The sequence below is a fragment of the Lethenteron reissneri genome, chromosome 36, assembly GCF_015708825.2.
Source record: "Lethenteron reissneri isolate LAM-NWPU_2019-01 chromosome 36, ASM1570882v1, whole genome shotgun sequence".
In the NCBI taxonomy this organism is placed as follows: Eukaryota; Metazoa; Chordata; class Hyperoartia; order Petromyzontiformes; family Petromyzontidae; genus Lethenteron; species Lethenteron reissneri.
The window spans coordinates 13676748-13699744 of NC_083814.1; the positions used below are offsets into that span (position 1 = coordinate 13676748).

The following is a 22997-nucleotide window of genomic DNA, read 5'->3' on the forward strand; positions in this document are numbered from 1 at the left end:
CGCGCTCCCGAGTTGACGGAACGCAGTGACGCGCTACGGCAATTCTAGGATCATCGCCGCCACCAATTGTCACCGGCAACAAGTTTACTACGAGGCTCGACGGAATTGTGGCTAGCCAATGAAAGAAGCATCACGCAAGTGTTTTCATTGGTTAGCTGAATTACCTCCGACTACTTTCTCATTGAAAGTCGGCACCCAAGGTGTCCACGTGCAATCAGATTGGTCCAGATTTGGAATAAAATTTAAAGAGTAGAAAATCGTTGAGCAATTATTGCCGGTGACGATTGCTTGCGACTGTCGCCCTCGTCTACCATGGCCATCACGAGAGATGCGTGGCCTTCGAAACAAAATGCACAGCCCTGTCAATCCACTGCTGGATGAGGGCCTCCCCATGCCATGTCGGTACTGGGGTTGTTTGATTCTACTTCACCACTCCGATCAGTGCAGGTTGGCGAAGGCAGGGCTGGTCCAGTTATCACTCGCCACCGATGTCAGCCATGACCAGGAATCGAACCAGGCTCAGTAGATTTGTAGCAAAGTGTGCGAACCACTATGCCACTGCTCCACGCCACTCAGCCGTAACCCGAATTTGTCAATGAATTCCACATGCTGATGGTGCTTATGAAGCAAGCGGGAAGTTACCGAATTCACCGGCAATGTACTTAGTGTGCAAAATGGATAAACTAATTAAATAATAGATTTGTCGACATGCTTAATAACGATGGGGTGAATTCACTGCGTTTATCGCTAAGAGAGGCTCGTCTTGTAATCGCTATTTACTGAATATATTTACCGGCACTTTGTAGGAAGGCAGTCGTGTTCGTCCAAGAGGGACACTGGCCGCTACCATTGGTACGTGGAATGTACCCCACTGGCACAGGGCTGCCACTGGAGCCTAGCGTCCCACCCCCATGTGAGCAGGCCGACGCATTGCCTCGCTTGTGACTTGTAATGAATACGAGCAGGGAGGCCACGTGGCACCTTTGCCACGATCACTTGCCAATGCAGCAAATGTCCTCGAGCTATTTAATTATCCCAAAAACATATCCCCGATGTTACTTTTGTTACGAAAGCACCGGCTTTCCTACATCAATATCGGGTGCCAAGAGGCATAATCGCCACGCGCTGTGGTAATTACAGGCGGTTGCGGCCAACACCTCACCTTCCGGGTCCATCTCGGCTCCGCTCGGATCCTGTGCGGCCACGTCCGGCTTCTCGTCGTCCGAGGTCGAGGAGGAGGCCTCGCACAAGGCCGGGCACTTGCGCTTCTCCGCCTTGGGCACGTTGCAGCTCTCCAGGTATCTGTGCACACAGCAACATGACGCAACGTCAACATCGGTGGCCGTGTTCATCGTGAACCGGCGTGCCGTCATTCTACTTTGTTTCCGCTCATTTACCCAAGCCTCGCTTGATACTCCCTTTCAAGAAGGTCCTGCCAAGTTCATGTTGTAAGGCACGATGTTGCCATGGGGATCTCTGTTGAGTTATTTATAAGTTATTTTGCAACATTTAGATGTTTTGGCCAATACCAGTGTTATTGTATGATATATTTAGCTGCAGGAGGCAACTGAAGCACCTGGAGGAAACCCATGCAGAACAAAGAGAGAACACAGCAAGGTGCCCAAGTCGGATATTGCAAACAAGCCCTTCTTTCTGTGGGGCACGCGTGTCGCCATTGTGCCACCCCTGCCACGACCAATGAACGTGTCGTTTCTGTTTCTCCAAAGGAGGTCACATTTAGATGCTTTATGAGGCCACATCACCAGCACACCCCACACTCGGTACGATGGATGCAGGAGGGCGAGCGTACCGTATGATGGAGTAGAGGCAGTTGATCTGCTGGTAGGACGGCATGGCCGTCTGCTCCTTCTTGCCGGTCTCGTCCGTGACGGCTCTGGCTGAGCGCTCGCGTCCGGCCCGCGGGCCTTCTCGGCCCATCTCCAGCACGGCCTTGGGCAGCACCATCTGGCCTTGATCTCCCACTGCGAGGGAAGGGGGCAACAGGAGGTGGCAGAGGCTTGTATCATCTCCACTGCCCCGAACGCGGACACCACGGGGCCGTGACCCATGGAGAGTTTTACATTTGCACTCAGACCCACCTCTTTAATCACGCATTTCCTGAGTTTAAACGTACGTAGGACAAGCTAATAAAGTTGAATATGGATTCAGATTGCACTTTTCTGCTCGTGTACAAGCGCTGTCGTACATTTTTTTCATCGCGCTATCTTTAGGAATGAATATCGATTGATCACGCTGATGACAAATTTAACGATAACAAAAACTATGATGACGATGGCAGTAATGTGAGGCGGGGGTGGGGGCAGGGGGCAAGGCGAGAGGGGGGCAAGCACCTTGCGCTCCGAGCTGCTGCTGCTGCTGCTGCCGGCTCAGGGGTTCTGGGCAGCGCTGCTGCTGCTGCTGCCGCCCGGGGTTCGTCAGCTGCTGCACGTCCACGCAAATCTGGGCGAATGACATCTGCATGGCGTGTGGCGGTGGGCAGCGTGAGCAGTGGAGAGGGATGGAGGGGACCACGCAAGGACACGCACGCACAGACGCGCAGAGGGCACCGATTGGTTAGTCGCCAGACAAATCCATATCCACCCCCCTCACGACTTTCTCACTAAGCCCCCCTGCAGATACGAGATTCACCACCTGGGGTGGCTCAGCAGTGGAGAGAGTGACTCACAACCGGACTGTTTCTCAGGGGTCGATAAAACGAGTACCACATTGTGTGGAAGTCAACAGTGGTTGTCCTACAAATTGACTGTGGCCTGCTCACAGCCAACCTAACCTATGGAGAGACTCGCTCGCGGCCAACATCAGCGACGAATATCTGAACTTGTCCTTGGCCTCCCCTAAGTAGATGCAGCCTTATACGAGTATCTGGTAAACATTGGCACTAAGGGGAAAAAAGCAGCCGGGTGTGGCGCTGACCAAACCACCACCAGCACGTGGCCGGCCTCCACATGACGGCAGTTCCCTCGGCAACCTGCACAGGCTATGCGGGGGATCTTTGTATCCGTGCAAACGTGTGTGTGCGTGCGTGCGTGCGCCTGGCGCCGGAACGTACGGGTTTGTCCGCGTGGCCGTCATCAGGTGCGGCGCCAGTGCCCTCGCTGGAGGAAGCGAAGCTCAGCCGGTGCCCGTGCGAGTCATGCCCGTTGCTGCCCATGAGGCTCCCGTAGCCGCTCGAGCCATTGTTGTGCACGGGCTGCGGGCGGGCAATACGCAGACGACACGCACACGACACGCACACGACACGCAGACGACACGCAGACGACACGCAGACGACACGCAAACGACACGCAGACGACACGCAGACGACACGCAGACGACACGCCGTTAGCAAGCGTCCGCGAGGGCCAGCGCGGCACTGCGTGTGCGTAAGGGGAGTCAGGCGGGAAGTCACACGCTTCGTGAAAAGTAATTCACAGTGAACATTGGGAATTTTTTTTGTACAAAGATTGGATTGGAGAAATAAAGGCATAAACATAAATGAAGACGGGAATAATGATCTCAGATTTGCCGATGACAGCCATTGTAACAGCTGCTGGAAATGAACAAGAGGAAAAGAAGGAGGAACCTAACAAAGATAATGCACAGAGGTGCGCTCAGCATGCAGGCCGCACCTGCAGCAGGAGTTTGTGGATCCTCTCCTGGATGTCGGCGACGTCCGAGTCCGGAGCCCGCGGCTCCACTTCGCCAACCACCGCGGTCGCGGGGCTCGCAAACACATCCTCGTTGAGGGGGCCTCTGGGGGATGGGGAGAGGGACCAGAGAGGAGGGACACAACAGGCAAGGGGGTCACGTGGGCGCCGTGACAAAAAAATCCTAACCTGCGCGCTCTAGATGAACGCCTAACGCTGCCAGCTTCATTCGTCCCCCAGGCCTGTGATCCAGGACTTTGGGAGCAAGGGCTGGTGGATCAAGCAAATTGCTTACAAAACTCCCAAACCCGCTTTGCTGCAAGGTGGAAATACAGAAAATTGATTCTTAAATCCAACTGTGCGATAGGTTTTCTCCTGATTATCCAGTTTCCTCTCACACGAAGCCAACTCTCATTACGAACGTGGAATGCGTGGCCAAACATCCACGACGTAGTGGGACCCCCTCCTAAGCAAAAGTGGCGAGGGTCGACGAGGCTCTCCCGGGCGAGTGCAGGCCCCGTGAAACCCCCGTATGGGCCACCCTCCCTCCGCGCCTGCCTTGCGCTAGCACATCCATCAGCCAGGCCCGGCCCCGCGCCACGAAGTCGCGCCCGTTCGACCGGCGGACTCACGTGCGGACTTTGTGGCGGCCGATGATGAAGGCCACCTTGCGGCTCCACGGGTTGACGAAGCTCGACCAGCTCGTGTCGATGGTCACGTAGTCCCCGTTGTACGAGCAGAAGCGGAACGGGGAGTGGTCGAATGGCTGCCCCACAAACTTCAAGACTGTCGGTGGAGCGGGCGGACAGGAAGATTGACAATGTGACAATTAGACACGGCAGATAGATGACACACGTGTGGATTGCGCACAAACACGCTTCTGTATTTCCAATGGCTATGAAAATTATTATAGACAGGTCGTGATGTAGGTATGTAGATGGGTTACAGGTAAATGGGCAATCTTCATTACCAGGAAAGAGCACACAGTCTAAGAGCAGGAGTCTCCTTTTCAAGCCAGAACTGAATATTTGTAAAATGTACATGGAAACAGATATGCATTGTAGCATTCAGCTCCCATTTGGATCTCATAGAGACAGAGGTAAGTAAATGAGCTTTGTAACCAAGGTGGAAGACCATTGGTGATAATGGAGGAGCCCTCAGTGCTCACAGTGGGAATGAAACGTCTCTGGAGTGGCACTCAGGGCTCTGCCGGTTTCTGGGCGGTGGTCCCCAACCCTGGGGTTTCCCGCACTCACTCTTTTTGTGCACGGCGAGCATCAGGTGCCGGTCGTTGGGGTGGATGTACGTCAGCATGGGGGTCCCCACTAGGTCCTGGGGCAGGTATCCCAGCAGGGGGATCGCCCTGTCCAGGAGGAATGGGGACACAGGGGCAGGAGGGTGGCGTCAGCTAGAGGGTACGAGACAAAATGCGTCACACCGGGTTTTTATTTCAACACCGTAACCGAGCACAAAGCCAATGGCTCAAAAACGTCGAGAGAAGTCTTCTGGCATTGTGTGACAGCTGAGAAACGGCCAGCATTTACCTACACGCCCCGCGAGGGGGCCTTGCGGGTTCTACGCTATCCCTCGGCGGTAACCATAGCAGAATAATAACATACACTCTGAATAACAGATACTCGGACATGAATTAATTGCATTTATCGCGAGCTTAAGGGACCGATTTTTATTCACTTTTATCAATGGACCGCGAGGAACACCAGCGGAGAGCGAAAGTGGTGGCGATGTCAGCGAGCGAAACTTCGTGAGCCCAGGCAGCGCTCACCTCTCGTCCACGTCCAGGAAGACGCAGCCCGGCGTGTGTGTCGTCGTGAAGATTCGCTTCTCCGGGGGGATGCGTGGCGCTGTGAGCACAGCAGGACGGCGCGGGTCACGCACCGTACACGGCAAAGGCGCAGCCCTGCAACGACTCGCTCACGACACTGCTAGTAGAATGGCCTTCGCTCGAGGATGCTCTAGACAGCCCCTCCTGAGGGTATTTGGTCTACTTTTCGACGTTGAACAGACGTGTTGGAAGAGGTGAGCGTACCCACACTTGACCCCACGACACGGGTCCTCCCGATCGGCTGTGCCATACCCATTTACATTGCTGGGTGGACGGTGGTGGTGGGTGGTTGGGGGGGTTTAAGAAACTTGCCCCATTGTTTCAACTGCCGCCTCGGGAGATGGAATGGAAGTCCAGTGTGTGGACCGTTATGCCATAGCAGCTCCGTTATACCCTGTGGAAAGGTCTCTATGGGACCACTGCTCAAGCAGCTGTCTTCGTTAGATTTAGCATCACAACTGTGATAAAGCTCAACATAATACCAGTACCAGATCTTGCCAACAATCTTGCTAACATCCCAAGCCGCTGAACAGCAACAGTGAGCACATTTATTTTACGAATACAAAGAAGCAGTCAGTGAAATGCACAAGAGATAAATAAGTGACTGGACTTCAACAAGGGCAGGGAGACAACAGCACACGTGGCTGAGGGAAGGGAAAATCAGACGGTGGGGGCAGCACAGAATGAGTGGATGTTTACGGGGGGCTTCGCCTTGGTTGCTGGAGAAGAGAATGTATGGAGAGGAGTAGCGTGAGATGAGAAGGGAGAGGTAGGAAGGGGCAAGTTCCACAGAGGATCTAGAAGATGCCGAGTGTGAATCGTGTGGAATTCGGAGGCGAGCGGAGTGGGGAGGCTGTAGAGGAGAGAGCTGCAGCCGTTTTTGTTTGGTGTTGTGGATAAACACCTGCGCGTCGGTCATCACAAGCTGAACATCGCACTCATGCGCTCGTTCATTTGATCAGTGGAGGAGGGGCCAGCACATTCATATATTCTAAGGTATGACCTCTGAAAAGACCGGTCATGACTCTCCTATTCGGTCCGACGCTACAAGCAGTCAGTGGGAGAGAACGTATGCACTCCATCAGCGGGTTCCAAGAAGTGGCCGGACCTTTTTAAATCGAGTAATTTTTGTTGTTGATTTGCCGCCGTTGCATTTGCCTGAATGGGAGAAGATTTTACAACAGCGAAAGTTGAAATTTCGATTTCTCTCATGTCCATCCCAAAAGAAGTACTTGGTTACATCATGGATGATGTCACATGACATACGCCAATGATGTCCAAAAAAATCGTGCAATCACTAAAAGAAAAAGCCATTCGGGACTTGTGTCCGTAAAAAATCTCAACAATCGTAGCGAATTCCATTGCTTAGCGTGCATTGCACAGGCGAACTTCAGCGAACTGTAACAATACATCGCATATTTCCACTTACTCTTGATTTGTACGTTTAAGAGCGTTTCGGATACTCCTAGCCAGCGCACTTGTTCTATACACCAGACACAGGATAGACGCCGCAAGGACAAGACACAGGCGGACACGTGAACGGGCTATCTGCATGGGCGGTTGTGGAGAGGGTGGTGGAGTTCTTGTACTTGGGCAGTGTGATCAGGGCCAGCTCCAGTTTGGCATTGGAGGTCTCACTTCAAAGCAGTTGAGTGGCACTATTGGCTAATTGGCTGTGTTAGGTTTTGTTGAAGTCGTCTGGCCCTGCCACTTTACATGAGGCTCCGGGTCTTTTCGGCCACATTTATTCCTTCTCTTCTCTAAGGTTGTAAAATGTGGACTTCTTTAATGGAACATATGCACTGCCTTGACATGTGTAGGCTCACTTGCTTATGTTCCATCCTGGGTTTCACCAGACTGGATTGTTCGAGCTCACAGATCCTTGAAAGATCTGAACACAGTCCCATCAACAAGCTCCTCCAGCAGGTGAGGCTGCATTAGCTGAGTCACGTAGCCCGCGTGCCTAGCCGCCACATGCCCAAACAGCTTCTGTTTGGCCAGATATAGAGGGGGCTAAATGGGTGCGGCATGGGCTAGAGAAAGATGAACCGATGCAGTACAGGAGGATGAGGATGTGGAGCCGAGTGGACTTGCCGATGGCCGGTACCAGCAGTGTCAAGATTACCCTCTGTGGAAGAGGCTCGTGACGGATGCTACTGGTCGCTTGGTGTTGAACAGCAGTGGTTGTCGTGTCTGTGCATTGTAGTTGTACATTGGTTGCACCGTAAGTACGTGAGGAGTAGAGACGGCACTGCACTCTCACCTTCGTAGCCCGAGTGCACGCGCTCGGCGAGCACCAGGCAGCATGGCTCCCCACCCGCGTCGGCGCCGTCTTCGCCCTCGCGAACCTTCATGAGGTACGGGGTGAGCCGGAACGGCAGGTACACCGCCTCGTCCTTACTGCCTCCCCCCCTGCACAGGAGTGGCGAGCACACGTCATCATCATCATCATCATCCGCGTCTTCATCAACAACATCTGTATCATCATCTTGTTTTATTTGTTTTGTTTTCAAACATGAAAAGAACACTCACAGTAACTTATAAAATAACGAGTGGGAAGTGGGTCTCACCGGATTCGGCAAAAGAACGGCTTCTCCTGGGGATATTCAAACGCAGCAGTGGCTGTGGATGAGACCACGAGGTTAGCCTTGCCGAGGATCTCACCTCGCGACATTGCAGCACCACGCGACGATCAGGGTCAAATGTCTGGGCACCTCGCCACAGCGAAATACGGTCAATGCACGGATCGTGATGTCAGAGTGAGCACAACAGAAGCCGTAGAGAGGTGGGCCCGGGCCCTATCGAAGTACCCCTGTTAAGTCACCATCTGGGAGAGTGCCTCCTTCCTTCATTTGTTACCCACCGCATTGCTCGCTATCCGCATCGAGTGCGACGCACCCGGAGCGTCATGCTAAATCTGCGTCTTTTGACCCGATGCGTTACTGTGTCCCTCGTGGCTGCGCATGCCGGGCAGCCGCCTCGACCGCCCGCCATGCCCGCGGGCGGCCCATCGGTCGGAGGAAGGGGCAGGCAGACGGGCGCAGCGAGACACGGAGGGGGCGGCGGGGATTAGCGGCAGGGGGGCGGCGGAGCGCGCGTCGCCTTACCGGCCTCGTGCATGCTGCCCCACGGCGGGAGCTTCCCCGGCGCTGTGGCGCTGTAGAAGACGCTCACGTCCTGCGGCGCCAGCATCTCCACGAACTTCACGTCGGACAGCAGCTCCTTTCGACAACCGAGCGTCCAGGCCGTGTGCTCCGACGAGAACATCATGCGGCCCGAGATGAGCGACACCACCATCGCAAAAGTGTCCTGTGGGCCACGGGCGTCGGCAGAGCTCGGCGTCAACGGTGGCAACAATGGCAGTGCAGGGGGGGGGGGCGGTAATAGGGAACCCCGTGTAGGGTCGCTGGACAATCTATGTTCGTCTTGGACCCAAACTTTGCAGCCATCTTGGAAAGTTCTTGAACCATTTGCTGTGTGCGGTGATGAGGTGTGGTTATGAGTGAGCAGGTGGGGAGGTGTGATTATGAGTGAACAGGTGGGGAGGTGTGGTTATGAGTGAACAGGTGGGGAGGTGTGGTTATGAGTGAACAGGTGATGAGGTGTGGTTATGAGTGAGCAGGTGGGGAGGTGTGGTTATGAGTGAACAGGTGGGGAGGTGTGGTTATGAGAGAGTGAGCCATAAGAAGGAGAAGAAACTCACGGTGCTTTTGGGTGTGTACTCAGAGGTGATCGTCTCCAGCTCCTCCATGGTATAGGTGCCGATGTCGAGCGTCGCCGTTTTGCCATCATCCACCGTCCACAGCTGGTAGTACTCCTCGTTGGCTGCACCACGGGGGATAGGATGGGCACCAGGGTGGGCATTTTAATGGCAGCGCGTCACACGCAGCGCACGGTTTTGGCCGGGGCACAACGAGCGGTGGTGAATGCACCACCGCCGGGCCACGTACGTAAAACATCCGCGGGTGGGCGAGCGGGCGGGCGACCGGTCGGGTGGGCAATGCGATTGCTCACCTCGGATCTGCTTGATGCACGAGACCGCGTACTGCAGCGTCGCCAGCGTTGACGACTTGCCCTTGACGCGTCGCTCAGGCGGCAGCCGGGCCTTCAGGTCCTTGAGTGTCTTGAGCAGGGCCTTCTGTGTCTTGGCCTTCATCGACTGCTCACTGCTGCTCAGCACAAACGCACGCACGGACGTGGGTCAGCGCAACGGCGACGAGGGAATGGTCGGCCTAGACTAGATGACCAACTGACCGACTTGACTGGCTTACTCGGTCAGCTGGCTGAGGGACGAGCTCACCTGCAACCGGATGTGGATGGGTGGTCTTGCTCGGAGCTGCTCAGGAGACTGAAGGCATTGGAGCTGCTTGGAGGAGACGGGCTCTGGGAATTTGAGCTGGAGAAAAGAAAACACGTGCACACCATTAGCAGCCATTTTCTACCCACCGCTGGGAAAAAACTGTTGGCACCTTTGCCGACCGTCAGGCGCTGCAATAGTTTTGCAGCGCACTGCGGTTTGCAGGCAGTATAAAGTCTTCCTGTTAAATTGCAAAGCGGTGCTGGAAAGCGCCATCTGCTTGGCACCGATTTCTAAGTTAGAGAATAACTGCAGTCCCTACTGATGAAACTGGAATAATGATGTGGAATTGACAAAAACAACCGTTACATTTTTTTAAATAAATCAAATTGCCTCACGAGGGGTTCCGGCCTCGGTGGCCGACCGGTGCGTGCTCGCTTCCCACCGCCTCCCCCCGCTTCCCGGTGTCTCCGACACGGCCTCACCTCTTGTTGCTTTCGGACGTGAGCAGCATCAGCGCCGAGTCCTTGCCGCTGCCCCTCGAGCGGCCGCTGGAGCCGGCGCCGCGCGACGCGCCGTCGTGCGAGCCCGTACCGTTCGACTCGCTGCCGTTGAGCTCGTCGTTCCCGCTCGAGTCGTTCCCTGCGCGGGACAGGAAGAAAAGAAGCGTTCGGTGAGCGGACGCCGGCGGTCGAAGCGTGGGGACGTGGCGGGAGAGAGAGGCCGCAATTGTGCGCTAGGCCGCAATCGTGCGCTAGGCCGCGTCGCCGCTCACCCTGCGAGCCGTTGCTCTTCATGTCCACGTCATCGGCCGGTGGCCCGGGCTCCTCCTCGTGGTCCCTCGGATGCGAGGGTTCGTCGTCGCGACGGCAGGAGTCGTTGCCCGCGGTGTCCGCCGGCATGGCCATCGCGTCGCTCGTCTCGCACTGCTCCGTGTCCATCGGGAATGGTCGGCACCGCTTTCGGAGCAGGATTAGCCTCTGGGCACCCAAAATCACGAATCGGCTCTGGCTTGGATTGTATTGACTTTATCAATGGTTATCAAGTGAAATGAGTTTTAATTATTTGTCGCGGGTGTCTGTAAATGGATGGCCATCGTGCGCCTGGTCCCCACTGGCAGAGTGCAGTGGTCACTCCGATCTGCAAGGCACGGTGCGGGGGCGGAGGGGAGAACGTGTCAACGCCTTCTCTCGCACGCCGTGCGGCGCGTGCTCCCGCACGCAGAGCAGCGCCCGAGTTGTCGTGTCTGATGTGGCCTTTTGCGTGGCAGTTACAGAAGGCAACAAAGTTCCACCAAGTTACCTGCATTAGAGTTGAACCGTAGAGCTCGAGTGTGAAACAACTTAAAACGAATCCCGCCCAGTAATGGGACCTGTACAGCAGGACGTGTGCAGGTGTGTACAGGTGTACTACAGGTGTGTACGTGTGTACATGTCTACTACAGGTGTGTGCATGTGTACTACAGGTGTGTGCAGGTCTACTACAGGTGTGTACATGTGTACTACAGGTGTGTGCAGGTCTACTACAGGTGTGTACATGTGTACTACAGGTGTGTGCAGGTCTACTACAGGTGTGTGCATGTCTACTACAGGTGTGTACGTGTGTACTATAGACACCTGAACTCAACAAGGCAAAGTTCTCAGATGGCCAATGAGGAATTGGTGCTCATTTCCTTGTTACAACCTCGAGCCAGTGGTGGAAACTCCACATTATTATGGTGGGGGCGAGTCTCTCCATAGGACAGCCACTGTTGCCTTCTCCACGACAAAGTGGTGCTGATTTTATCGAGCCATGGCAATATCAAGGGGACGGTCACGTTCCCACCTCAATCACGCAGGGACCACCACCCCTGCACTCGCAGCTTTCATGACTCAATTGCAGAAGCGGGGCATTTAAAAAAAATTTTTATGCCGTTTCAGAGTAAATGCCAGTTGTTAATTCATATTTTATGTCGGTGTTGGTCCATTTAGAATGTAAATGTGAAGAAAATTGGATGGTTTAAAATTATCCACAACTGTTAAATATATAAATTTTCTTGTGTAAATGCAATTATTCCTCTCTCCATGACTCGGGGAAAATTTGTCAATGAACCTTCAGCTGGCAAAACAAATTGCGATAAACCGCACTGCATTAAAAAGGGAAATTGATTAATATTATAACAAAGCTTATGAAAATACGTTTTATAATGCAGCAGTGATTGATTGCACATTTTAATTGGTGTGCCAAACTCTCAAAAATAATTTCGAGTGGAGATCAGCTCTTTAAATTTCGTCCTTCACAAAGGGTACACGCGATTGTGCCGAAAATTCAATTTCCGATATCGCCCATTCTCCCATCGACGCACGGCCTCACGGAAAGAGCGGTGAGGCTTTGTGAGGATTCAAATTGACCTCGGCCATTGAGCCGAGCACTGGCAGTGGGGAGAGGAACTCTGCTCCCCCCGTCCCGGGGCCATGGCCACACAGGGGGGCTCTCGTGTCCATCTTCCCTCGTCCTCTAGCTCGCTCTCTCTTCCTATCGCACGCTCTCTCTCCATCGCTTCATCTGCCACACATCATACCTATGACTTACTGGCGTCTATACCGGCCGCAATGTAGCACCAAACAGCATTTGAAGTGGAAATTGGACCAAGAAAAACAAGAGCTTCCAACTCTGATAAAGATAATAATTGACATTTGGGAAAAACCACGAAATGGTCTAGCCAGATTTATTTCATTCAGACCCTCCACCAGCAGACATAGACAAATAAATTAAATGGCATGTGTACAAGAACCTAGCATACCAATTACTATTGTTTCAGCTCACTCTGATCATTTGAAGAACAATTTTCACAGCCAACTATACAAGACGCTCAGCACCATCGGCATGAATGATGCTGTACAAAATACATTTGTTTGTTTTTTGTTCACGCCCACTATGCAGCAGGCAGCGAGTCTCTTTGGTGACAGCCCCGCATCAGCCACCAAGGGTGGCGGCGAAGTTTGAACGGGAGGCCCCGTGCGTGGTAGTGACGTGCTAGTGACGTGGTAGTGACGTGCTAGTGACGTGGTAGTGACGAAGTGTGCCGAGTTCGCCGCCAGGCTTGGGCCATTCTCTGGCCACTGGGCTGAAATCATCACCCTGAGGCCTCCCGCCAACACCTTACCCCACACCCCACACCGCTCTTGTCACAATCCAGAAGAGGCCTCACTCGCTAACCTCTATACATGACATTACATGTCGGCAGGAAATCTGAGACTGGAATTGGCGAGACGAATTCCTCACCTAATAATGAAGAGGAAGGGTTTTTTTACGTCACAATGCTAAATATAAATGTCAGCGTGGAGAATGCAAGGGTTGACATCATCAATGCATGGATTAAATCGCACCGTCACTGCCTCTTGCTTCTCATCCTGCAACTACAATCCACGTCTCCTCCCCGCCGTTCTTAATCCGTCATGGGGATGAAGCTTTGAATTAGCGACGCCACCTCATTGCTCACGGAGCACAAGTGTCACTATTCACCTGCACGAGGCTTCGTGCCAGCATCGACATAATGTGTAACAACAGTGAATTCCGTTCCAAAACAATGCTGCAACGTTAATTAACCAGCGTGAAAATACTCTGGGATCTTGCTGCAGTTTGACTAATTGTGGGGATGGTGCAAGTAGAATCCAAAATGGCCTATCCCAGTTGGTACACAGACAAGCGTTGCTAATATCTGGAGAGGCTGACCCGCGAATTTTGAACGCACGGCAAAATGAAATGCTCATTGAACCGTTCTCTCATCACATTGGCAACCTTTGTGTGCGGAGCATTCGCGACCTTCACGCTTCACTCCCTATTAGCCCCTCTTGCTCGGGACACCTCGCAGCTCATCCTCAGCTGCACGACGCCTCCTCCCCAACGCCACCCCCACTCGCAGCCACTCTCCACGTGTGGAATCACGCGCAAAGGCGGCTCACACCGCGGAGACAACCCTAAACACGCCCTCCTCATCGTCGCGGGGACAAAGCCAAGGAGGCCATCGCACTCACCCCAATTACTATCGGCACTCCCCCGGCTACCGATTGGCTGTGGAGTTTTGCATGGAACAGGCCCCCACCGATTGAGCGTGGCAACTTGAGCCAAATCCTAGACGTTGTGGTAATTCCGCAAAGGTGTTAAATACAAATACTATTTTAATCAGGCCCCGGTGTCTTTGTAAAACTCAGTATTTTGTTAAGAGGGCTAAGTTGGACAAAAGGTCAAGATCGTCCTCTATTATGAGTGGGAGTATAAAACCCAGTTGCTAATTTGAATTAACCGGTTACATCTCAGTATTGGGCCCTTCTCATTGTTTTGGGTCCCTTCTCATTGTTTTCCACTTTTAGTTGAGGATTCGATTTTGCTAATGATGACACTCGCTACTCATCAGGCCACCCGCAATGCTCCCAAGTGAATGATTGCTCCTTGGCATTAAATGTGGTGTAAGCACCACTCCCAGTAAGAGCCCATTAATATAATTTTACTTTGTCTCCAGTGAAGATTTCCATGACAAAAAACAGCATCCATCAGGTGAGATTTTTGTTCTAATATTATCACCGCGTAATCCTATCTAAGCACTCTCATTTTGATCTGCTCATGTTTTGCTGTTTGCCAATTTAAATAATTCCTAAAAATGTTTACACAATTGCTGAGTACAGGCCGAAGGTCTGAAACATTAAACGGCCAGCAAAAAACAGCACTATCAGAGATAGGAAGTGTCCGCAATTTTGTACCGCCGAAAAAAAATTCGACAAAGGGATCTGATTGAAGGGGGGCGTTGGATAAAAGAGCCTCTTCATCTTGCACAGCCTCATTCTGCGTGGCATTGACAGCCGGCACCGTCAGTGGCCAAAGCGCACAATGAATGTGCAGCGTGGGCCGTGCGTCACACGGAGAGCCGGCCCATTCACAGCGCTCACATGCCGCAACCCACATGCGCGGAGGTGAAATCATAAGATTTGCCGCATAATAGAAAAATCCATCACCTTCCGGCGGAACCAACATGACTTTAAAAGGCCACATGCTTGCAGGGGCTTGCGATATGCCAACAGATACAGATAATATATGAGTCACCCTCACCTCGAACCCGTAATTGCTTGACAGCGTGATTCAGGATAATCGAGAACCATACAACAACGAAATTCATTCAGAGAATACGTTCGTAATTGGAATTTTGTTATGAATGATTATGGCGGTAAAATTAAATGTCAAACCGCTGGTTGACAGGCCCACTGCTGTGAATGGCAGACAACATAGAGACACTGCATATCTCTCACATCTACACGAATACAGAGGCAGAGCGTGGAGATTCTACATTCACATAGGTGCGTCGTTGTGTTAATTTTGATTACAACGCCGAGCTCTCCAAAATCGTTCCTCCCTATTCTCATCCGCCTCTGTTTCCTCATTGTGTTACCGGTCCTGGCTGCACGCATTCTCGTGTCTCCACCTGTCGTGGCCTCACATTCGCCGTTCCGATTTATTCACGAGGTCAAAATAACAGTGAATTATGAGATAGCCGTGTAGCATGAGCGGGGTTATAAAGTAATGCACCCTCATTGGCAACGTAAATAAATTAGCGCGCCTCAAGTAGTTCTGGCCTTCGGTGGAACCAGTTTCTCTTGCGGCCCATGGTCTATATGGTCTGCTTGGTTATATGTTACTATGTAGGAGCGCAGTGAAGAGGTGACCTTGAGATATACGAGTACAGCCCTAGGTGGCAACGCGTTCCTCCTGAGTGTGGCACGCAACGAGACGGCGACTATTGGACAAACGGTGCCCTGATGCTTACTATGAGGTGACAAGTGCTGTAAGTTGTGGATTTATTAGGACTGCTTCCGCGATGGCTGGGCTCTGTTGGGCGGGACTAATCTGTATTCATCAGCAGTCAATGACACCGTTCGTATTTGTCATTGAAAAAAAATAAAGTTTGTTAAGCACGGGGCCCAAATGCCCAAAACGTCAGGCGGCCATCAACAAACAGCACTATCAGAGTTGTAAGCACATTGTTTAGGTTGAGCAAGGTTATTATGATCGACAAAGACAGACGATCGGAGGGAATTCCGAAGCGAATTGTCCGATGTCGGCATTGTCTGTGGGAGGGGCTATTGCATGAACCCTTTCCCTCGAATCCCTGGCTCGGGTCGTGTTGCTCGTTCTGCAAGATCTGAATCGCGGCAGAGAAGTTGGCGATGCGGGTGCCACGCGTGGTCGTGCAAACAACCACAGCCGCACGGAGCGGCCCGCGTAACGCCCAGAAGAGAAGACCCCTGCTCTCACGGGGGCCGTCATCGCCATCTCGGATATCACCACAAACACGCAGCCACCATCATTAACGGTTCAGGCAATGGCCCTTTTCCAGAGCTATAACTGGACAATTACCTAATACAGTTAATTGTATTTAAGCAGGTGATAACATAAGAGATGGAAAAGTAGCATTGGCAAGAGTGATGTGAAAGTTGTTTGCAAGTCTCATTTGCATTAGTTTATGTTTCTGAAATTCGGCAATGTTCATGAAGGTAATGAGTTTAATTTAGGAATCCAGAATTTAGGCCAGCTGCTTGATAAAAATCAATTATTGTTTAGATTGCAGTAAGTGAGTTACAATTGGCATGAGCACGAATTTTAAACAATCAACACAGCAAGTCTCTAAATTGTCAAATTACAAAAATTCACACCTTCCATAACAGCACTCTGGCCTTAAAAGTATCAAAATTATCATAGGCGACATTTTGGGAAATGGCTCTTCTACATAGCACAGATTAAGAGAACTTGCCAGAATTGTGGCCAATTATCTAATTTTACTTTTAAGGCCATAGTGGTATTGACGAACGTTACATTTTTGTTGTGCATGTGCACCACGGCCAACTGATTAGTAGTAGCAGGACCATATACTTTGTTAATTTGCAGAACTATAAAGAGCCCAAATGAAAGAGAGGAGCGCTGATAGCTGGGGCAGACGTCGCTGACCTGCACGAAGCCCTCCCTCTCGGCAGCACAGACGCGAATCGCCCACTCCGCGAGTACACAGATCAGTCCCTTCCATGGACAATAACCCACTTACATAAACCATCATTATGCAAGCACCTGGACTGAATATCCACGTGGATTCATAAAACAAATCTACAGGAATAAACGTGTCAAGAATTACGACAGCAGACGTTCTAAAGCCAGCTGTGGCTTTGGGCGGAGAGGCATTGACTTTCTTGATGCGTTCCCACCGCGTACCAGTGCTGATGTGGGCCATTCACAGTGGGGATGGAGAGACGCAACTCACAGTGGGAGAAGGAAGAGACGCAACTCAGTACGGAGAAGAGACGCCACTCACAGTGGGAGGAGGAGGAGGAAGAGACGCCACTCACAGTGGGAGGAGATGAACCGGCACCGCGCGGTTTTCTGCGCGGCCTCCCCCGCTGCCTGCAGGAGGGGCAGGGGGCCACACACGGCTTCCCATGCGGGGGGCAGGTGGTGGGTGGGTGTTACGTGAGTGCGCGTGTGCGCGGCGTGGGGGGCGTGGGGAAGGGTGGGGACGTTGAGGAGGGGGGAGAAGATGGAATTTTACATGTTGAGCAATTGAAGGGGATTCTGAGATATTTTATCGTGGCATTCTTTGCTTGTTTGGTGATTGTGCGCGCGTAGCACCAATATTCTATGGGTGATTGAACGCTGTTCGCTGACTGAGTTTACCGGGCCACCCTGTGGAGCCGGCGTGCCTTGAGCTGACCCAACCTTTTTTTTCTACGTGACTTTACCGAAAGAACCAAGAAGACTGCCTGTGTCCTCTCTTTGGAATTTTCACACTTAAATTCTAACTTAGCAATCTTTGAAATACGTAATCGACCAGGCTATGCGTTAATTGTGTGTTGACCGACTCTCTGTGTTGCATTACATTACATTTCGATATTTTGCTAGGTTATTTAATTTTAGTGTGTCTTTCTCCCTTTCTCCTAATTTTCAAGCTTGCGTACCGTACCACACGTCGTCCTACTCATTGACATGCTAATTTTTTCTCTGCCCCCTCCCTCTCTCCGACCCCGCCCCCCTCTATTTAAGGCCCCGTCACAGAGACGATCTCTCTCTCTGTGCCGATGCGTGTTCTCTCTCTGTGTATCTTTGTGATGTCTGTCTGCTTATATGTCCGTCTACAGTTTTCTGGTTAGATTTTTGTTGCTATTTCTTTCTTTTATACCTGATGACGATTGCTTGTGTTGCAATCGAAACGTCGTAGTATGCTATTAATTAATTTATTATTTTATCTTTATACGTGACTTTACCGAAAGAACCAAAGAGTAATTCCTGCAGTCACGAAAGCTTCAAATTAAGACTGACCCAACCTGTTGTTGTACAAGACGTAGGGGTCCCATTCATTGGTCGTGGGACATGAGAGCCCCCTGACCAACTGCAGGGCTGCGGAGGGAGGTGGAGCAGCCGGTGGAGCGAAATTGTGAATTGCTGAATGAAGCTGCCACTCATCCCTGCTCCTCCACCCCGGTCTGTGTGCGTCTGGCCGCCCCTCCTCCATTAGGCAGCGGGGCGCGATTCCACCCTCTGCCCTGATCAACAGCTGCCATGCACATTTTAATTAGTCACCATGTTTTATTCAATCACTATTTCACCTGGAAAATATCGCACGCTAATTATAATGACGGTAGGGATCAGCGTATTCATAAAAAAATATACGCATAATAAATCTGTACACGTCAGATCATGTACACAGAGACACGTGCCCTGCCCCAGCACGCGCAGCGTTCCGTGAGCCGAGGCGCTTTGTGCATGCGGCGTAATGCGCAACGCATCGCTGCCGCCACTTATTATTAGTCAAAGTAAACGCAAACTCGTGCACCACTCACTGCCACCCCACGTGTTGACACTCTCCCGGGACCCAATTCAATGAAACGGCAGTGCTATGGGAATTCACGTCATCTGAGATTATCTGCGGCGAAGGAATGGTCAAGATCCATTGTTGCTGCTCCACGTTTATGCTGCGGAGTTGATGCTACGCGCCTTCACCAACTCAGAGTGACCAGAACGATGAAGTATGGTCAACTAACCCTCCACGACGGTCACGGGGAGTGCCGCTTGCTCGTCTCTCGTGTACAACACACACACGCACACCGTGATGTGTGCGTTGTACACACTGCAATGTGTGTGCGCTTAGCAGCAGATCATTAAACTTGTTGCATTGCGGTGCTGACACAGACACACAACGCGCGCAGATTTAAAAATAGTCGGCGAGACATTATCGGAGCGGCTGAGAAAAGCGCGAGTTCCGTCTGGGACGAACTGCAGCTCAGCAGCAGAGCCTCTGTGCACGCGACGTGATCTCAGACGTCCTCTATTCGTGGCAGGAAGGTTTAAGTCACGACACAAGACGGCCAAGCCATCTTGAGTGAGGGGTGACAGGATAAATCAATATGTAACCCGTGCACCCGCATGCACACGTGCTCTCTGACTTTCGTCTTTCGCACTCCACCCATCAAATTATTTACTCGAGGAAGGAGTTTCTTTGCCGGTATCGCGAAATCTCCACGCAGGAATCCGCGCTGCTTGCGGCACCCACGACTGTGAACACTTGACAGGATCATATCCTGTCAAATATCCTCGTGGATATGTATTGAGACTCGATGAGACTTTCCTGCGTTAACAAGCCGAATAATCAATAATCAAAACATGCCTGAGCCTTAGAAGTGGATAACTCAATAGACATTAGCAGACAATTCGCCTCTTCCACACATCTGTCTCCACATATACAATTTGCATATCCCATCAGTCACGCGGTTTTCTAGGAGTGCGTAGTTCAACACTCGCAGAACTCCGGAGCGGTTTCGACATTCAGTGTCTCTCATCTATAATCAGACTTGTTTGAACCAATTCTGGTGAATTGCCAGATGTTTCTAGGCAGATACCTCCCTATGTTAACTATGGGTCCTGATTAAAACGCTGCAATAACGAATGGTGATGTCGTGTTCTAATGGTGCCGCGGTCAATCCATGAGTGGATGCCGCGTTATTTTTCAGAGTAACAGAAAGTTGTTCCATTCGCGCAGCTGAGCGCAGCGCGAGCCGATGTGCGGAGGAGGGATCCTCGTCCCGCGGTGCTTTGGCTAAGCGCGGTACGTGTCACGGGGTACGTGGGGAGCCAGGGGCTCAACTACCATCATCATCATCCTCACCGCCACACACATGCACCGCGATTTAGCGGGCGCGACTCAATGCAAATCGAGTCATCTCGTTTTGCCCTTCTCGTTTGTATTTCCCCGTTCTGTCCCGTCCCATTTAACGTTTAGTCCGCGCCACTGGCTTAAACAAAACACCCCTTGTACCATTTTCACAAGTGAAGAACACGCGGTCGATGTTTACTCGCGCGGTGATCGTATCGCACCCCTTGACCCAACACTCGTGGATGCGTCTCTCGCCCCCGGTGAACACAAATTATACGCAGCGGGCACTTCGCCTCCTCCTTCCCATGTCCACATACAAACTTAACGTAGTTTACACATCACATCCGCCACACGCCTTCTGGAGTGGCATCATTTCAGCAGCATTTCTTCAACACGAGAAACAAACTCGACCATTTTTCGATTTAAAGCTTTCGTGACTGCAGGGATTCATCTTCTTGGTTCTTTCGGTAAAGTCACGTAGAAGGGAAGTAATAAAATAATAAAAATAAAACATAATAATTATTTGATTTTATTATGTTTTATTTTTATTATTTTATTACTTCCCTTCTACGTGACTTTACCGAAAGAACCAAGAAGATAAACTCGACCAGTTTTGATAGTCAGTGTCTCATCAACAGTCAGGCTTGCTTGAACTAAAGCAGAACTGCCAGATATTTACAGGAAAGGAACCCTTCTATGGGTGTTAGATATAGGTCCTAGTTTGACGCAAAACCATACAACACAATAATCATTGGCGTCGTTGTGTAAAAAAATCAGTGATTAGAAAAATCCGTCATCAATACAACGTTGCAGTTGTGTGCAATACTTTGTACAAACGCATCCTCCCGTCATACACGTTGTACGCAGTGGAGAGATGCTCGTGAACACGCGTTGATGTGCAATGTTAATGTCTAGGGAATTATTATGACGTCTGTTTACCCAGGAAAGTAACAGTCTATAGACTATTTTCCAGTATGCGGTGATGTTGCTATGTTTAATCCCAAATTAGTAATTTGCTGTGTTTTTATTTTCCATTGTAAGCATTGGTCCTTTGTACGGTTGTTTTTAGCTATTGAAGAACACAAGACAGAACAAACTCAGAAAAACGAGTCCGGGAATCGAACCCATGGTTGGTGCTGTGAGGCACAATTGTTATGAATATAGCAATAATGAACATTCATTTCTGGCGCTGCGTGTCACCCAGCATGCATGTGCACATCATAGTCTGTGATGGTATGTATTTGCCTGTATGAACGCCCAAAAGCATTAGCAACCATTTCAATACATGCACAGAACGAACAATCTAACGACATTTCTGTACGTACACAAAATGAACACTTGACTCTGCTAATGTGCACTCGTAATCAGCGTTGGTGATATCGCGTAGCCCACACATTGCAGGTGTGCACATTGCATGCACGCATCGTGTACGAGTGGGATATTGACATGGGTGCCAATTACATCTGTCATATGTAATCACCACAACTTAACTAACGCATAAAAACAACGAATTCACACATGCGAACGTGACTGCAGAGTATGGAATCGAGTGGAGTATCAGCCATCTGTGTGAAGGTAATATTACGCGAATGTGGAGGTAATTTAGTGAATATTTTAAAAAAGTGTCTGAAGGTTGAATGTGTGAAGGTAATGTTGTATTTTATGTGAATGTATGAGGGTAAATTAATGTGAGGGTAATGTGGTGTTGTGTGTAAATGTGATGGTAATGTTACCTTGTGTGAATGTTAGGGAAATGTTATGGTTGTGTGTGAATGTGCGTGTGTTATTTGCATGGAGGCAAAATCAACTCACGGTGTTTTCTTTTGCTAAATCAGAAACTAACGTCCATGCGCAGATGTCTCCTCCAAACGTAAAAAAAACTAAAACTTCAAAACACAAATCAACCCCTAAAATCACAACCTCGACCACATCTGCTTATTGTAAGCTTATGTGAATGTATACATTACACGTGTGTAGGTGATGCGCAGCACCGCTATTAAATAACTAAACTGGAGATGTTGAACAGCGACTGGGTCTGTCGATGCTGGTGGTGGCGTTGACAGCAGCAGCGGCAGCAGCAGCAGCAGCTCCCAGGTGCGCGCATCTGGCTCACGAATGGTGCCGGCGCCGTCTGCCACGAGTCCCTATCACAAGCCACACGCTCGCCACAACGTGACCGCCGGGGGCCGGAGGGGGGCCGCACGGGCCCATTGGCCGCTCAGCGAGGCCTCGCCGTGGCCGGCGCCGCATTGGCTGAGAGACCGCGCGGCTGGAAGGCGGCGCGACGCGACCCCCGCCAATGGGAGGCGAGCTGCGAGCTGCGAGCGCGACTCACGTTCCCCGAGCCGTGCTGCGCCTTCACCCCGTGGCCTCCTCACTTCACCGGGGGGTTGGGGGGGGGTCTCGGGAGGGCGCGGGCGGTTACGTGGGTGGCTCCGCGTGAACACGCGGCGGTGTACGGGGACATTGTTACCCATCGGAGCGTAATTGCCGTGGCAGTGTAAACCAGCACAGGCTCCAGCTGGCTATCATCTGGCTGCGAGGCTCTGCCTTGTTTTATTTGGTTTTGGTTTCGGTGACCAAATCACATTCTTGAAACTAAGACTCTATTCGAGTCTCTCGAGGTCTCGGACGTCCTATTCGCACCGTGCTCGTGCATTGCACGTGTTCGCGAACGCATGGCCACGCATCGTGATACGTGGTGCATGGGTTGAGATTGTTATTGTTTGTGCTTATGCACCACTGCCACCACAGAGTCGTCGCAGTCGTCGTGGACAGTGCCCGGCCCCGCGTGACCCCAGCCCCACGGCCACGCCGTGACGCGGAAAAGCCGCGGCCAAGCCGCGCAGCTAAATTTGGTTGAGATGATCTCGCGTTAAGACTCTGCCTATACATAGAACGCTGCCTTCGTTAAGCTAATTTGTGCCGCTTCTTTACAATGTGGGGGGAACATCTGGGCAGCAGTGGTGAGCGCACTGCACTATAAAGCACAGACATCGAGTCACCTGCGTTAGATTCACGAGCACAACCAACATCAGTGGCGAG

The 22997-nt window shown here is 51.4% G+C and overlaps 1 protein-coding gene across 3 annotated transcripts in view; it reads right to left on the reverse strand.

Annotated features, from left to right (window-relative positions):
• Positions 1-22019, reverse strand: part of PER1 (period circadian regulator 1) — a 31831-nt gene extending 9812 nt beyond the window's left edge. Inside the window, exons 1-18 of one of the 3 annotated variants that reach the window (XM_061566265.1) lie at positions 21765-21775; positions 17155-17238; positions 10563-10927; positions 10273-10429; positions 9791-9886; positions 9505-9659; positions 9194-9315; positions 8598-8799; positions 8061-8112; positions 7754-7902; positions 5431-5509; positions 4904-5010; positions 4280-4433; positions 3630-3753; positions 3071-3211; positions 2352-2475; positions 1811-1982; positions 1163-1302 (exon numbers count right to left, since the gene is read on the reverse strand). In XM_061566265.1, coding sequence (XP_061422249.1) covers positions 1163-1302; positions 1811-1982; positions 2352-2475; positions 3071-3211; positions 3630-3753; positions 4280-4433; positions 4904-5010; positions 5431-5509; positions 7754-7902; positions 8061-8112; positions 8598-8799; positions 9194-9315; positions 9505-9659; positions 9791-9886; positions 10273-10429; positions 10563-10728 — 2140 coding nt within the window. In that variant the 5' untranslated portion in view covers positions 10729-10927; positions 17155-17238; positions 21765-21775. Of the gene's footprint in view, positions 1-1162; positions 1303-1810; positions 1983-2351; positions 2476-3070; positions 3212-3629; positions 3754-4279; positions 4434-4903; positions 5011-5430; positions 5510-7753; positions 7903-8060; positions 8113-8597; positions 8800-9193; positions 9316-9504; positions 9660-9790; positions 9887-10272; positions 10430-10562; positions 10928-17120; positions 17239-21764 lie in introns of those variants that run through there. The other 2 variants (XM_061566263.1, XM_061566264.1) reach the window with 2 other exon arrangements.
• Between the last annotated feature and the right edge of the window lie 978 nt (positions 22020-22997).